At 45.2% G+C, this 16,941-nt stretch overlaps 1 protein-coding gene across 3 annotated transcripts in view; it reads left to right on the top strand.

Annotated features, from left to right (window-relative positions):
- RNF130 (ring finger protein 130) overlaps nt 1-16,941 on the top strand; it is a 142,586-nt gene that overhangs the window by 84,232 nt on the left and 41,413 nt on the right. For all 3 annotated transcript variants that reach the window (XM_053907616.1, XM_053907617.1, XM_053907615.1), the window contains exons 4-7: nt 2,540-2,611; nt 4,430-4,512; nt 11,926-12,022; nt 14,076-14,280. In XM_053907616.1, the coding sequence (XP_053763591.1) occupies nt 2,540-2,611; nt 4,430-4,512; nt 11,926-12,022; nt 14,076-14,280 (457 nt within the window). The remainder of the gene's footprint in view (nt 1-2,539; nt 2,612-4,429; nt 4,513-11,925; nt 12,023-14,075; nt 14,281-16,941) is intronic.

The raw sequence follows: 16,941 nt of genomic DNA, 5'->3' as shown, positions 1-16,941 counted from the left end.
TACTGTATTGTGTTTGTGTAAAACTCTGAAAAAAGCAAAAAGTGGATGGGTGGAATGGTGGCAGGAAGAAGGGATTAGGAAGAGGCACAAAGAAATTGGGGGATGAGGGATGCTGTCTTGACGGTAGTGATGCTTTCAAGGGCCATGTCAAAACCTCAAATTGTACACTTTAAACATGCAGTTTAGGGCGCCTGAGTGGCTTGGTTAAGCATCTGACATTGGCTCAGGTCATGATCTCTCAGTTCGTGGGTTTGAGCCCCGCGTCGGGTTCTGTGCTGACAGCTCAGAGCCTAGAGCTTGCTTCAGATTGTGTCTCCCTCTCTCTCTGACCCTCCCCAGCTCGCACTCTCTGTGTCTTTCAAAAATTAATAAATATTAAACATGCAGTTTAAGTCAGTTCTGTTTCCATAAGGCTAAAGATACATACATGATACAGATTAGGAAAGACTTGAGGGGAACAGCAACCAGATGCAATGTTTGGACTTTGTATTCCGAGTCAGACAAGCCAACTATATAAAGACATCCTGGAAACAACTGGGGATATTGTAGTAAGGTCTGAGTATTTGATAATGTTGATTAATTAGTGTTAATTTTGTTAGGTAAGACAGTGGCACCAAACGAAAGTCCTGTCAGACAGAGTGAAGATGTTGTGGGGGAAATGGTACCATGCTTGTGATAGGCTTTGAAGTCCCCTAGCACAGTAAAGAGGAGGGGACAGATGAAAAATATAGGTAAAATATTGATCATTGAAGCTACATGTAGATACATAATACATATGGTTCATTGAATTCTTTTGTGTGTTTTTTTAAATCTCCCTAAATTTTTTATGTTTCTAATATTTTTTTTGTAATCCTCCGGATATAAAATCAGGGTCCTCTCTTCTAGCCCCCACCAACCTCCTTCAGCCTCAGCATCTGCCTCTTCCCACAGTTCAGGATTTGCTTGTGTGTACTGGCCACCTATCCCCGTGTACCTGTCTGTACTTCCTATCCCCAGGTGATTATTGGTAGGGCCCTCTGACTCTCAAAACATTCTCATTTGCACAATAAAATATATGCTCCTCCTAGTCATAGCAAATGATAATTTCCTTCACCTTCCTGTATTTCACACCTCTTTATCTTTATTAAATCATTCCTTTGTCTAGGAGTCCCCCCTCCTACCCCTGTGCTTTTTCTTATCAAATTCCTTCCCATGAGTGTTCCAAGTCTCAGCTCAGGCATCCTGTCCTCAAGCCCTTCCCTGACCTGCCTCCCCTGCCCTGTCCCACCCACCTGCGTTAGGCTGCCCCCCCCCCCCCCGCCCCCCTTTGTGCTGCCTCCCTACTCGGGCATGCCCTGCTGTACAACATTCAGTTAAAATGTGTTGACTGGTCTGTTCCTCAGTTCGGTTAACTTTTCAAGATTAGGAGTGCACGGTCTTTCCACCTGTAGGTCTTGGTATCTAGCAGGGCTAGCAGCGTCTGGCAAAATGTTGGATAAATCCAGCCTTTGAGATTCCGTAACTTAACCTGTTCAGACAACCCAACCCTGGAAAGATAAACACACCTTCCTAAGATCATGGAACATTGTAGTAGCAGAGACAGAAGGAGAGCCCGTGACCACCTCTCTTCCACCATGCCTGACAACGTGATAAGCATTTTCGGGCGCATCAGAGGTTCCTTTTACTAAGACAGCTTATGTATACATCTAATTGTCCTTGAAGCTGAATAGGAAAGCTGTTAGAACAGTAGTAGTGCTCTGACCTGTACAAGAAGTAGATTTCAATAATGCTGTAATATTGCAAAGGTTTATTAAATATAGAATACAGTAGTGAGTAGGACACCTGGTTTTTTTCATTATTACACACTTTTTTCATTATTCAACCAGAATAATTCATTAATTCAATTCAGGATGCTGAATCTGTGAGGAAAATGCCAGTTTTTTACATTTTTTTAACTGCTTTTTTAGAATCCATTTCCTATGATATGACATGGAGAATGTTGTAAGATAACAGGGACTGTATATTTAATTATTTTAAAATCAAGAACGTAATCCAGAGGGGCGCCTGAGTGGCTCAGTTGGTTGAGTGTCCAACTTCGGCTCAGGTCAGTCTCGCGGTTCATGAGTTCAAGCCCCACATCAGGTTCCATGCTGACAGTGCAGAGCCTGCTTCAGATCCTCTGTCCCTCTCTCTCTCTGCCCTTGCCCCACTTGCACACTCTGAAAAATATATGTATTTTTTTTAACATTTATTCATTTTTGAGAGACAGTACAGGCAGGAGAGGGACTGGGGTGGGGCAGGGGGCTGGTGGGGGGGGGGAGCGGGGAAGACAGAATCTGAAGCAGGCTCCAGTCTCTGAGCTGTTAGCACAGAGCCTGACGCAGGGTTTGAACCCACAAATTGTGAGATCATGACCTGAACTAAGTCGGAAGCTTAACTGACTGAACCACCCCGGTGCCCCAGACACTCAAAATAAATAAAATCTTAAAAAAAAAAAACAAAAAACACCTTATCCAGAGATCTTGCATTTAAAGTCTGTTTCTCTTTGTAATTTTCATAGCGTCGTCTTGGAGATGCCGCTAAGAAAGCCATCAGCAAATTGACAACAAGAACAGTAAAAAAGGGTGACAAGGTATAGTAGTGAAATAACCTTAATACTGTAAAAATAATAAAGTAGTTTTGCTTTCGATTGGTGGGAGAGAATACATCCCAATCATCTGTGTCTCGTTTGTTAGGTGATTCCTTTTCTCCAGGTAAACCCCTGCTTTATTTTAAACTAACCTCCCCTTGAATTCTTACACTTAGCATGCCTCCTTTGAAGGCCCTTCATGCTGTTTTCGACTTTCCTGGACTTTTCAGTGCTCCTGCCATTATCAGCTTCCTTGGTCTACTTACAGTTAGTTACCCCAGCTGTGGTGTTCCACGGAGCTTTCTCCGGCCGCAACCAGGGATACTTTCAGGAAGAATGCTAATTAATGGGTCCGTCGGTACACTCAGTGGCCAAGAATAAACATTCTCCTCCCTATGCTTCCTGAAACCTGGCCGCACCTCCTTTGCTTAGCCCTTCACCAGTTAAACAGAGAGCTGGAGGCCCACATCTCGAAGGAGTGTCATTCGCAAGGTGCTTTCTGTATGGCAGGCTAGACTGGTGGAAGGAAGACCACAGTGTGTCAGGGTTGAGCCCTCGGCTTGGGAACTGAATGAGAAAAGCAGTGACTGAGGCTGTGGCTGAGAGCCGCTGACCACAATTCCCCAGTCAGGTCTCCAGTTCCGTGGAGCCTGCTTCTGCTCTATAAGGACAAAGTAGCAACTTGGTGTTAGACCCTACGTCCAATGTACTCAGTTATCTAAAATGAAAAAGTTGCATCTCTAAAGGCATAAATCCCAAACTGTTTTCTGCCCTACCCCCTGGCACATTTTAACAAACAGCTCTGGGAGGATAATTTCAGATGAGTTTCCATCCTCCTTAGTTTCACTACTTTCTGGACCTCACTCATTTTTATTCCCACCACCTTGACATCACCATATCCAGTTTTTCATTGCAGAAAATAACAGCAGCATCAAAACAGCTGCCCTCCAACCCCAGAGGAGTGGTCACCCCTATGAATGCTTTCTTGGCCCAGCAGCCACATTAATCTAAAATTCCCTGGAGCTGGTGTAGCCTGTCCATCCCTACTGTGTCCTTCAGGCTAACACAAAACAATCTTTCCTTATTCAGAACAACACCTCTTCCTAGTTTGTACCTCCTAGAGGTACCAAGTGTTGTCCCACTGAGTTTCAGTCCAAGTGGCCACAACACAGCAAACAGTCTCACCCTTCCTGGCTTGGGCTCCTGGAAATGCTAACTCAGGGGAATCCATTTTCCAGCACAGATGAGGAAGGAAGCCAGTTAACCTCATGACCAGACACCTGGCTGACTCTTCCTGACCCTTGATAAAGACCCAGTAATGAGTTGGGCCATGACCATGCTCTACCCCAAATCTGTGACCAGCTCCCGTCCTTGGGGCTTTGTCTTTTGGGGGCTCACTGTCCTTTCTGCCTGTACTTAGACATGTGGTCACACGACCCTTCTGATGAAGATGCACATTGTGGAAGGTGTGCAGTGACCTGGACCAGAACAGTGCTGCAGCAGTGGGAGGAGGGGGGGTGAGAGGATGGTCCAAGGTAATAGTGGATTTGAATCTTGTTTTTTTGACTTCTGAGACACTTCACAAACAGAAGTAGTATTAACTGTTACAACATAGTTTAAAAACAAAGTAGAGTGGTTTAGATGCAATTTGGGTCAATACAGGTAAGCAAATGAAAACACATTAAAATTGTTCATAACTTTTCATAATCACTTGCTTACCATAGTTGCCACAGGAGAGTTCTTAGCGGGATTGTATCTCCTCTATTTAGGTGTATCTTTAGTTTTAGCGTGTGACTTTTGTGCCTGTGCTTTTCATTGCAGGAAACAGACCCAGACTTTGATCACTGTGCAGTCTGCATTGAGAGCTATAAGCAGAATGATGTTGTCCGGATTCTCCCCTGCAAGTATGTCAGGTTTCTTGGCTTAAAAAGGACTAATCCTAACATGGTTTGCATGTGTCCCTTTCAGAGTGGTTATCCTACTGGCTTTTGAGAGCCACCTTACCCATGGCTCTTGTGGCCGGCAGCAGGCCGTGCTGACTCAGCACAGACTGCACGGACTTCTCTGCCTTGAGAAACACAAGGGGAAAAAACATCTGGACACATCAAAGCCTAAGAGCATTAAGGTCAAGAATTTTTAAAGTATGTTTTTAAGTCTATTTGTTTATTTTGAGAGAGACAGAGACAGTGCAAGTCGGGGAGGAGCAGAGAGGGTGAGAGAGAGAATCCCAAGCAGGCTCCACGCTGCCAGCACAGAGCCTAACACGGGACTCAAACGCACAAAACTGAGATCATGATGTAAGCTGAAACAAAGAGCCAGACCCTTAACCCACTGAGCACCCAGGTGCCCCAAGGTCAAGAATTTTTAACTCTGTGACTTTTATGGGTTTCAAAACCAGCCACTAGTTCCTCTCCCTATTAAATGTGAGCACATCACTGGGCCCTCCGATGAAGGCTCAGTGATGCTCACTTGGCAGTGGAAACCAGAACTCTGGGGCTTGGACGGATGCTTCCCCCAAGCAGTGGGGGACTGCTGGGTGCTGTGTGCCTGCTCCAGGCCAGTCACTCTGCTCTGTGCTCTCAGAATTTGCTGTCCTGGGAGAGGGTCAGTGCTTTTCTCCCCATCATACAGTGAAGGACAGTGACACTCCTAGTGGATGCCAAGGCCACACAATCCAGAAATGGCAGAGTCCAAGTAAAGGTCAGCCTTGAATGTTGGCACTCCACACCTGGGGCCACATACCTCCCTCCAGAAAGAGGGTCTTCACCTGTATTGTGGCACTCTCTAAAAAGAGCAGATGTTCTTTGGAAGCATGTTGATTTTTGCCACAGCGCCATCTCAAGCTAGGGATTGTGAAACAGTAAGATGCACAATTCTGAGTGTTGATTGGAAAAATATGAAATCGCTGAAAATCGAGGACTTTCCCTCTTCCTTCTCCCTTCTCTTAAAACACACGCTACTTGACCCTGACCTTCTAATAACACGGAACATGGGAGCAAATAGGATAAATGTCAGTATTTGTCTCCATGAGGCTATTTTGAACCCAGAAAGATCTCTGGGTTTGTTTTTTTTTTTAATCCTAAACTCAAGAATAATTCCATATGCTGAAACAGAAAACCAGAGTCTGGAAGTCAGGTCAGTCTAGTTTACATACAAAGGATAATCTACAAAACTGTCCTATAGAAAACTAAATTTTGTAATTGTATAATTAGATTTCCTTCACCTGTCATCGTTGGTCACGTGAGGCTGAAGGAAAGACCCATCCAAGTACAAACCAGGAAAAAGATTAGTAGGTACATTCTAAAATATTATCATCTCTCAGCTGCTTTTTAAAAATGTTTTTACATGCACAGATTTCTTCTGACACTAGAATCACCAGGAAGAAGCCAAATTCCATCTTCATATTTCAGGCCAGGGTCCCTCCTCCAGAGGAACCATCTGGACGTAAGCACAAAAGGCCTCTAAAGCCATTCATGGTTATTACTGATGAGAGGGTGTCTTCCTCAGGGGAGCCTTGGCCAAAGATGGATTACGCCAGAAACTTGCTCCCCATGCCCCCCGCCCCCTTAAGCATTGGCTTTTCCAGCATTTTGTTCTTAGTCCTCCTTTTTCTTAACTTCATTCAGTGCTTTCCAGACCTGACTCTGTGTTGGAATCAGTGGGGAACATTTAGAAACACCATGGAGCCCAGGCGTGTGGTTTTGAATAGGTGCCTGAGCAATGCTGAAACTGCATGCCCTCCATCAGAGTCTAGAGCTCGGCCTGCTCTTAGCCATCCCTGTGGCTGCTCCTGCCACCAGAGAACTGGTTCTCACCCTTTGTGTCCATGGTCTGCTTTTGAGTATTACAATTTTGGCAACCGTTAGCAATACTTCCTTGTACACGTAGTTAGGGCACTGCTCCCTCAGTCGGTTGTCTTCCATGCTGGGTCCTTGTCTGGACTAGACATGCCCACTGCCTGTATATCAGAGCTCCCCTTTTGCCTTGGAGCAGGTTGGTGTCTGTACCGCTTACTTCTTAAGCCTCAACAAGTTGTAACTTTCTCTAAGCTGTGTCACACAACATGCTTGGCAGAACCATTCACCTTACCAAAACGGTAAAACAACAGCATAATTCTCATGTACAGTAAAAATCAACTTTGCACATTGAGCAACGTTTTGTGGGACCAGAATTGACAACTTTTCACCTGGAGCCAGGTTTCCGAGCCTTGGCACTGTTGACATTTGGGGCCAGTGTGGAGGGGCGGCGGAGGCTGCCCTGTGCATTGTGGGATATTTAGCAGGATCCCAGGGTCCACCCACTAGATGCCGGTAGCACCCCACACACAGTTGTGACAACCACAGATGTCAGCAGTTGAGAACCACAGACCTTACAGGATGACCTCGCTCACATACCCATCTTCACTTCAAATCTTGCCTAAGCCTCTGGTTTCCGTTGGGCTCCTCTAGAGTACTTTCAAATTGCTTCTGGCCTGTGCCCCTGCCTACTCTGTTCCCTCAGCCTGGGACACCCTGCCCTTCCTCTCTCACCTGTAGGTCTTTGAGACTGAGCATCTCCCTTGAGCTTTCGTTGCCAAGTGGCACTAGTACCTCCCTGCCTCCTGTGGGACTCCAGGCAGACCCCCAACTGGGCCCAGGGTGCTGCCTAGAGCCCTTCCCTTTCCCGGTCAGCTCTTGTCATTCCTCACAGCCACACTTCTAAGTGTGTTCTGTCTCCTTTAAACACCTCAGCTCATCCCTTTGTTCCTCACTCTTGCAGGAGAGCTTCCTCATCACCTCCACGGAAGAAATAATGGTTGTTAGATACTGAAATTCTCAGCTGCCTGACAGCAAGCTTTCAGGTGCACCTGCCTCCCAGCCACGCCTGCAGCGTCCCCTCCTGTCTGGGTGGAGGAGGACCCCCTTTGTTCCGATGTGTCCCTTCCCTTCCTCAGGGACCTTGCTCTGTAGACTGTCTGCTCCTGCCAGGTTTTGTTCTTTCTATCCCTGGCATCTCGACGTAAGCAAGCACTTCCTGCAGCAGTTTCTTAATCTGTCTCCAAATACTGCCCTGCGGCCCCCTCCCCTCACCCCCAGACTTAGAGAAGGATCTGTGCTCACTGTAACCTTCTTCACCTGAGTAAGGGAAGAAGAAAACCTAGGTGCCTTTGTTTCTATCCATCCTTGATTTTTAACCAGCCTGTCTGCAGACTGAACTTTCTGTCTATCAATAGCAGTGCCCTCATGGATTGCTGGCTTTTTGGTGCATGACCTTTACTTTTCGTCCTCTGTCACGTTCATTTACTGCGAACAGATGGTGGTTGGCATTGCTCTGGGGCCTCCTGCTTGTGTCAGTTGATTACGGCTGATCATCTAGGATGTTCGCCAGCATGCCCTAGAGACTACCGCCTTATTTAGACCTCTGATTTAAAGGTCAGCCACAAAATTCTTTACTGGTTAAAAATACTTTTCAGAAGTGGAGTGCCGCAGCTTGGATAAACATGTGTCGGAGATGCCACTTTGGGTGCTAAGAGGGGTGCATCACTGTGGTGCCCCACCTCGAAGGAGCGCCTATTTGCATAGCATCTGCTACCAGGCCCAGCGAGGGGGGAGACTTCTCATCTCTGACCTTTAGTAATCCCAGGTCCTTTTATATTTGTCAGGTTCTTGCATGGCACCAGGAGGCTGCAGAGCTGTGCAAACAACTCCCCTTTAGTGTGCACTCCTCACCCCACCCCCAGCCATCGTTCTACTCTCTCTAGTTTGTGTTGGTTCGGGAAGGAGGAAAGGGGGCGGACACCGTATGCAGTGCAGTTCTGCTGGTTTTGTTCCTTTCGTGTTCCATAAATTCTGCATTCTGTACCCCAAGGTATTTCTTCTAAGAATAAAGAACTGTTCTGTTGAAGTTGTGATCTGCTTGTCCTTCCCATGGTTCCCTGTTCCTCAGCCCATTACCTGCCTTCCATCCCTATCCCTATCCACCTCTCTGTCCTGAATGCTTCTGTGTGTGTATACTTTGACTACTCGAGTCTCTCAAAGGGCTTCTCAAAGTCTGGCTAGCCCCAGCTGCCACCCAGTGAGACGTCTGTGGTACACGTGCAAGCTAGTCCGAGGTCACGGGTGCTGGGCGTGCCAGCACCTGAGGCCCACTCACTCATTCTGTCATGTGAAACGTTACCATTAACTTTGCCTGAGTGTATGTTTAATAGTACCTTTCCTTTGCATGCCATTGGTGCTTTTCTAAGTATTCCACAATAGTTTGTTGCATACTGCTCCAAACAGCCTCACAAGGTAGAGCATGCCTTCCTTCCCTGCCCCCCTCCCTACTCCACCTCTGTGGCTTGCTGGCCACACAGCGGAGTCAGGAAGGCTCCACACACTGTAGCAGCAGAACTGTGTCTGGGAGGAAGGGGGAGGCCACCAGGCTGAGCTTGGTGCAGCAGTGAAGCAAGAGGGTAAGGACATGGGTGATGAGGGAAAGAAGGAGCACAGGTCAGTTACTCACTGAGATTCCAGCAGCAACCCCAAGGGGGCTGGGGTCAGGGGGCCCCAGGGGAACAGGAAAGCTGCCCGGCTGTGTTCAGATGAGAGGGAAATGCTGAGGGAACCAGGCTGGCCATCTCCCCATCTCGCTCCAGGGGAGGTACAGGAACTCAGCTGTTGGGAAATCTGTCAAAGGAGGGAGGGGGCAGGTGGCGGACTGTGGTGGGGGTCAAGAGTAGGAGAGCCATGGGTTAGACACATAGTCAAAAGGAAAAGTTTTTTTGTTTGTTTTAAGAAAAAAAATTTTTTTTTCGGATTTTGAGTTAGCTAGGAAAGGGAGACATTCTCAGTTTGTCCCTGAAGACCCAGTTAGTCTTTGTTGTCCATTACAGTACCCAAGGGGGGCTGGAGAGACACTTTCTTTTGCATCAACAAACCTATAAGGTCCAACATAAGAAAAAAAATGCATAATAAAATGCATTTATAACTAAAGGAACAGATAAGCAGAGAATACTCAGCTCATGGAGCCTTAAAAATTAAATATGGGATTATAACATTTTATTCTTTCTGAACAACCAGTAATAAAAAAGAAAGGACATAGGTTAAGAAAACCGGAAAGAAGGGGGGTGACAGTAGGTTAAGAAAAAGGTGACAGGGAGGTGACAGGGAAGAGGGAGAGCAAACCACCATTTACCCCCAGACCTCTGCTGCTTGCTGAAACCAAGGTCCCCACAAACAGCTGGCTAAAGTCAGCGCCCTCCCCCCACAGAGGTCACACAACCTCAGCTCTCCTGTCACCTGCCAACTGCCCAAAGTCCATCACAGAACTGGCCTCAAGCACCTCTCCCAGCCACCCACCTCTACCCAATGCTAACCAAACCCTCAGAGGTCTGTAGGCCAGGGTTAGGCAGATGCACCCTTGTAAGGGGGAGGATCTGTCACTTAGCCAACCTGAAGGGATCTGAATCCCCAGAAAGATTAGAACCCTTGTTCTAGTCTCTGCCAGACTACAGCAAACACCAGCTCTTAAAACACCCGCCCAGGGGGGGCCCTGTGGGTGGGAGCACTCTTGGAGCATTCTCATATGAGAATAAAAGGAACAAGAAGCAGACATGACAAGGCCTTGTGTGTTGTAAATGAATTTCAAGCTCCCCTATGGTTTGGTGACTTTAACCCCTTAAGTAGAAACCTGCAGGTTTAAATAAAAGCCTCCAGGGATGATGAGGTTCTAGTTCATTGCTTTATCTACAGGCTTCCCACGAGATGGATAAATTCAGACTTCATGATCATTATTCTTACCCAAAGTAATTGAGTGCACGGTCACCAAGTGGCAGCAGGTGGGCACACACATGTTGTTCATATTGAAGCTGTAGATATGAATGTTTCTTCCAAATCCCAGTTAAAGCAGTGAGTTCTTTGGACCTCTTTTTTTTTTTTTATCAAAACTGCAATTTTTTGAACAGCTATATATAACTATAAGCCACATATAAATTATAAATTGACAAAGTTTTAAAGGCATACCATGTTTCAATTTGATATCTTTCTTAACATTTCTTTTATCCCAAGACTCCACGTATAGTTACTCCAAAGGTGCTTGAATATGGGTCCCAGCATCTGCCTCTTTCCCTGTTTGGCCAGGACTCTGGGGCTTCTGTGTGGCTTCCTTTCAACCTCTGAGAGCTGCCATGGGGAGTACTTGAACTTGAGAAATGATTTCCACAGCTCCCTCAAAGTCTTCTCTCACTTCCAAAAGGTGCAACGTCCCTTTTCTAAGAATGCTAAACTCTCCACAACTGACTTAGGTTCAGTTGCTAGGATGCGACTTCCACTCTCCTGAGCAAGAGCAGATCACCCATCTTCTCTCTCCCTAAAACATTTCCACTGAAAACTTCTGGCTCAGTGTTACCTAATTCTTAGGTGCAGTTGTCCCCAGAATATTCCCAACCACCCTGCAGCCTTTACATACATTTAGCATAGATTGCTTAGAAGTCTTTTTAAATAATGTTTTAGGGGCACCTGGATACCTCAGTGTGTTGAGCATCCAGCTCTTGATTTTGGCTCAGGTCATGCATGATCCCATGGTCATGCGATCAAGCCCCATGTCTGGCTCTTTGCTGAGTGTGGAGCCTGCTTGAGAATCTGTCTCTCTTCCTCCCTCCCTCCCTCTGTCCCTCTCCCCTGGTGCGTACATCGCTCTCTAAAAAAAAAAAAAAAAAAATTAAAGGGGCTCCTGGGTGGCTGAGTCAGTTAAGCATCTTGACTCTTGGTTTCAGCTCAGGTCATGATCCCAAGATTGTGGAATCGAGCCCTGTGTCGGGCCTCGCACTGACAGCGCAGAGCCTGCTTAGGATTCCCTCCCCCTTTCTGCACCTCCCTCACTTGCTCTTTCAAAAAATGAACATTTAAAAATAATTTTTAATTTAAAAAACAAGTAAAAATGTTTTAAGTGACATTTAAACTGAGTTCCATGAAACTAATTTGTAGTTTTGCAGGAAACTTCATATAACTCTTGTTTCATATCTTCTTGAGTTTGCGTTTTTCTACTTTAGCTGTTACAGAAAACATAACTGATTAATAAAGTATAGTTTGTCTTCTTCATTCATAATAAATATCCTAAGTTTCCTCAAATGGTGAAATAAAAAGACTGAACTGCCAAATACTACTTACAGTTCTCGTCATCCAGATTGGATTCAGGAGATTTTCTGCCAGCCGTGTATTAGTACATCCCCAATATTTGTCTCTTGGGACTTGCCAATATGTCGGAAAAGGAGGAGAAACTGACTAAAAATTCCATTTCTTTTGGTCTAATAGTTGTTTAGCATGTAATTTGTGATACAAGTCTCCCATTTTTTCCAGGCATGTTTTCCACAAATCCTGCGTGGATCCCTGGCTTAGTGAACACTGTACCTGTCCAATGTGCAAACTTAATATTTTGAAGGCCCTGGGAATTGTGGTATGTTTCTTATTTTGTTACTGCGTCTGTGTGGTGTCCTCTCCAAGTGCAGCCTAACGTAGTAAAAGCGGGATGGTCACATCTCACGAGAGAGCCCCGGCTTGCAGTGCCTTTCTCCCAGAGTACTTAAAGTCCAGGCCACCTTGGGGAAGTCCCAGAAGAGATGGTAAAGGACTGAGCTAGTCCACTGGCAAGCATACTTTTCTGTGGGTGCTGGATTGTGGTAAAGTACCGCCATAGGAGAGATGGATGGGGTTTTCTTGCACTCCACTATTTTGTTTTAAGGACTAGAATATAGACTATGCAGTAATTTTTTCTGCATTCAGCATCACATGTCATCACTTACATTCCTTCCCCTCGGATCTGGCTTTGCTCCCCTGCGTGCCTTGGTCAGTTGCCAGTAGTGGTGGTGGGCGGTGCCGGCTCTGGGCAGGGCCTTTGGTCCGGTTCTGTGCAGACAACTTCAGCACTGACTGAGGATCGTGGAGACTTCCTTAAGAGAAGTATATGTCCACAATTAATGCTTTTTGGAGGAAAACAAAGTACTCTCTGGCTTCAGGAAAGAGTGGATGAGTGATTTCCTTACAGAACCAAAAGTTGAGTTTGGCCCACCGAAAGAATTCCTCATGGTAGCCTTGCAGCCCAAAGCACATCCAAGCAGTCGTATTCAAAATACGCTATCAGATGACAGCTTAACAGTCCCGTTGGGCAGTAATGACCCCTTGTATCTTGCCATCTGCAGCGATCACATCAGTGACATCATTTAACATAGGGTTCCTCTACCTCAGCACCACCACATAATTCCATCAGGTGGGGTTCGTCCTGTGCACCGTTCGGTGTCTAGCAGCCCCTCTGGCTACTCCTGATGCTAGTGGCACAACACACCGGTCACACGATCAGAATGTCTCCAGACGTCGCCAGACGTCTCCTGGGGAACAAAACCCACTCCTTTTGAGGAGTTTAACATAGAGCATCTTCCACAATACCTGACATGTGGCAGATACTTTGGGAAGGATTAACTTAATCTCTTTTCATTGCCTCTAGCCTTGGTGGTGGTTTGGTTTCGTTTTTCTTTTAAGTCCTATTTTTGAAGTACTAATACTTTTCCCTTCTGTTTTTTAATGAAACCCTTCTAAAATCTATTACAGGCTACCATGTTTTAAATATAAAGGCCATAATAAACCTCTTCTGAGTGGGTATCATTATAAGCATCAGTTATTGCACTGTGCTGTCATTTTTTGTACTTAGGCTCTGGGGTGATCTAGAACAGCGTTCTCCTGGCTGAGAAGCCATTGTTCTGGGTTTGGTCGGCTGTCACTTCTCTATACTTCAGCTTCTCTCAGCCATCCTTCCCAGCTCTGCCTCTGACGTGCTATCTGCTACAAGAACTAAAGGTTGCTAGGGAAACCAAGTATCTGTATTATTACATCAGAAGATTCTCATATCCATGTTTTAGTTGGTAGGCTTTGGCCCCAAGGCAGCTCTGTAACTCTCCTTCAGGTTTAGATTCTTAGATTGTGAAACAGATCCCTTACTCACGATTCAAGGTCTTTTCAGGGTTGATCTGCTCTTGGTTGGATGCTTTCCTTGTGTTTAAAGGTAGGAGACGTTTAAAAACTGACTGCCAGATAAATGCCATTACAGAGAAGTTAATAGGATGAAAGCAGTATTTTATGTCATTTGCTCTCGCTCCACATTGATGGAAGAGCCAAAGCGACACATTTTAAATGTTTGTCAGCTTTGTAATGTATTGAACAACTCCTGTGCCCGTGAGCCATGTCCACCAAAGGTTGTCATTTCTTCATAAAGATGAAGTATCTGGTTTTCTCGGTTCTGCAGTGGATTTTAGTTTTCTTTTTCACCAATTTTTGGGAAGAAATCTGTTTCTTTTACAGAAAAACTTGTGGGTGAGAAAGGGTAAGTGGGGAAAGAAATGAGAGGAAACCACACGGAAAAAAAACTTGAAGTCTTTTCAACAGGGTATCAAACATTTAGAATTTTCTAAAAGATTTGTTATTCTTATAAGTACTTTTAATCTGGAAATGTTTTGCAGCCAAATTTGCCATGTACTGATAACGTAGCATTTGATATGGAAAGGCTCACCAGAACCCAAGCAGTTAACCGAAGATCAGCCCTAGGTGACCTGGCCAGTGACAACTCCCTTGGCCTGGAGCCACTTCGAACTTCGGGGATCTCACCTCTTCCTCAGGATGGGGAGCTCACTCCTAGAACAGGAGAGATCAACATTGCAGTAACAAGTAAGTGGGGCCCTGTGCCCGGGTGCAGGGCAGATTTGCTGCTGTTTGGTGTGCGTTGATTGCTCTGGAGGACAGTTGAGGCAATCTCCTGGGCCAGTTGGTTAGTCTGTAACCGAGAAAGAAACAGGTATTTGGAAGACGAAACTTTGTTTATAATAAGGAGCTTGTGTATTTGTGTATAATAAATGGGAATCGCTTCCATTTGACAAGTAGTTGTTCAGAGGTTTGTCTTAGTAGCTGGTTTCAAAATGGTTGCCTTGCAGATGGGCAGTTTCAAGAGTCATGCATGTGACCTCGGGCGTCACCTTGGGTGTGTTGTGTGACCGTGAGCACCAGTGCTCTCTGGTTCCTAGGCTGCAGGCAGCTGAGTGAAACACTAGGGCAGATTTGAACACACAAATGAACCACTCTAGGGCAACTTGAGCTGGCTGCCGCTTACTTTATTTTACACTTTCTATGACGTTTGGTGTCTTGGCACTTACCTCTTTGGTGTCATGGTACATGAGGTGGGAGAAAAGCCAAAGGGTAATATGCCTTTAAAAACGCTCTTGCTCGTTATGAACGTCTTGACTGTTGTGCCGTTGATGGGAAGAAAAGCAGTGCTCCGAGTGTTCTGATGGCCGTGCCTCAGTACGGTGTGAGTGGGCTGGCAGGCGTGTGTGTGGGCCTTGCGGACATTCACCCTGTAACAAGCCAGCTGTCTCCTCCAGTTCCATCCTCTACGTGATCTTTCCATCTAACAGCCCTTCGCCATCTTCCTTGCCACCACTCTGGTGCTGCCTTTTCCAGTATGTGCTGTTGCTTGCCTGTAGCTTCGAGCCCTAAAGCTGATGGGGCCCTGCTTAACTCAGGGGGTCTATAGCTCAGATAAAGCTGTTGCAAAAGATTTGCCCTTGACATAGCAAGCCTCATGTGGTCTGTTCAAGTGAAGGACACATGTTTTTAACCAACCAAAACTTAATAGTAGCAAACGACTCCCCGGGTTTTGTTCTAGCATCTGTCTAAACTTAGGGAGACTTCATTCAGTTACAAAATAAGGAAGACTATTCTTTGATACAGCTTGACTCATTTCTTACCATTTCCCCCGTGATATGTTTCGACAGCTTTTCGTGTTTTCAGGTTTTATAGTGTAGATTTTTGAAAACTGATCTAGTAGCAATAAAGGAAACAAAGGTTCCTTGTTTATTAATGAGTTTTTGTAGGTCCTTCATTGATCGACATTTATTGAGCACCTACTACTACATTAAGTTCTGATCCTGCTATATTTTATGCAGAACTGTCCTTTCAGAATCTCCCATTTTGATGATAAAAAATGTTACTTCATATATCATATCAATCCCCATTAGTGGAATTTACACATGTGAATAAATAAACTCATGTGGTTAAACGAAACCAAAGCTCCCTCTTCTTTGCCTTCAAAGCTCTGTAGTGTCATACCAGCTACAGTGCGCCCGCTCAGCACCCACTGTGCAAGGCACTGTGCTAAATACACACTGGTGTTCCGGCCTCAGCAGACTGCTGGACCCACCGGGCATTGTGATGGGGTCTGCTTCATTTTGGTTACTAGTTTTTATAACTGAAATGCCATACATCTATGGATGGTATGTTCAGTATGCAGAAACACAGACATCACTGAAGTTCCAAAAGTTAGTCTGCTTATCATGTACAAAGGTCTCTAAGAAGAAAAAAATAACTCTGTGTTAAGCTTCTTGATACTGATGACCAGTCATCTCTGAATTTTTTTAAATGCCAGGACACATTTTTCCTAACTTAAAATACATGCAGGTAAAGATGGTGGATTTTGTATGGGTTCTTAAATGTTCATTTGGACTGAAATTAAAACCTTATAAATTTACTGTACTGATGAAGAATTTGTAATCCAGGAAGCAGTGGCTGCACTGTTAACCAAAAACCAAAGAGTTTGCTAAGCATTATAACAATACAGATCAAGATGGCCAAGAAACGCTTCTAGAACAAACTCATCATCCTGGCAATCCTGAAGACCAGTTCTTAACGTTTTGAAGATCACCACCTTTAAAATCCAGTGAAAGTATAATAACCTTATTCTAGAAAAATCCCTAGGCACACACAATTTTGCACATTTGTAGGATTCATGGAAACCAGACTGAGAAACCCTCACGTTCTACGCAGCTTTTACATACCCAACTTTGGCATTCCAAGTATAAATGTCTTCTCTCTGCCTTATTGTAGATACATAGGGGACTTTGCTGTGTACCACCTTGTTAAACCAGCCCTAGTTAGTGTATATACTAGGAAATATTTTATAGATTGGTTCTCAGGTTATTTTCAAGGTTCGCAGTAAATAGTACTTTGGGAACGTTACCTTGACATACAGGCTTTGAAAAGAAGGGAAAATATTAACTGACTTCCCGGATCTAGAGAAAGACTAGATAAAAAACCCTAGAGTTCTGTGTTTCAGAGGTTTTTTTCCAACTCTTTGATGGGCCAGGTACCTTGTGAGTCACCTTCCCTTCCCTTCCTACTTGTGCTCGACACAGCCAAAGCAGCCAGTGCTTGCTTCCCGCCGGCGGGAGTATGAAGGGTAGTTCTTCCCAGGAGAGAACCAATAAGATGTCCTTTGTAAATAAAGACTGTAAGTAAACCTGTGCCTAAGAGAAAAGAAGGTAGACCCGAATGCCA

The sequence above is a fragment of the Panthera pardus genome, unplaced genomic scaffold, assembly GCF_024362965.1.
Source record: "Panthera pardus isolate Hobbes unplaced genomic scaffold, ASM2436296v1 HiC_scaffold_2, whole genome shotgun sequence".
Taxonomy (NCBI): domain Eukaryota; kingdom Metazoa; phylum Chordata; class Mammalia; order Carnivora; family Felidae; genus Panthera; species Panthera pardus.
Note: the sequence above shows the minus strand (reverse complement) of the source record. Positions and strands in the feature narration are given on the sequence as shown.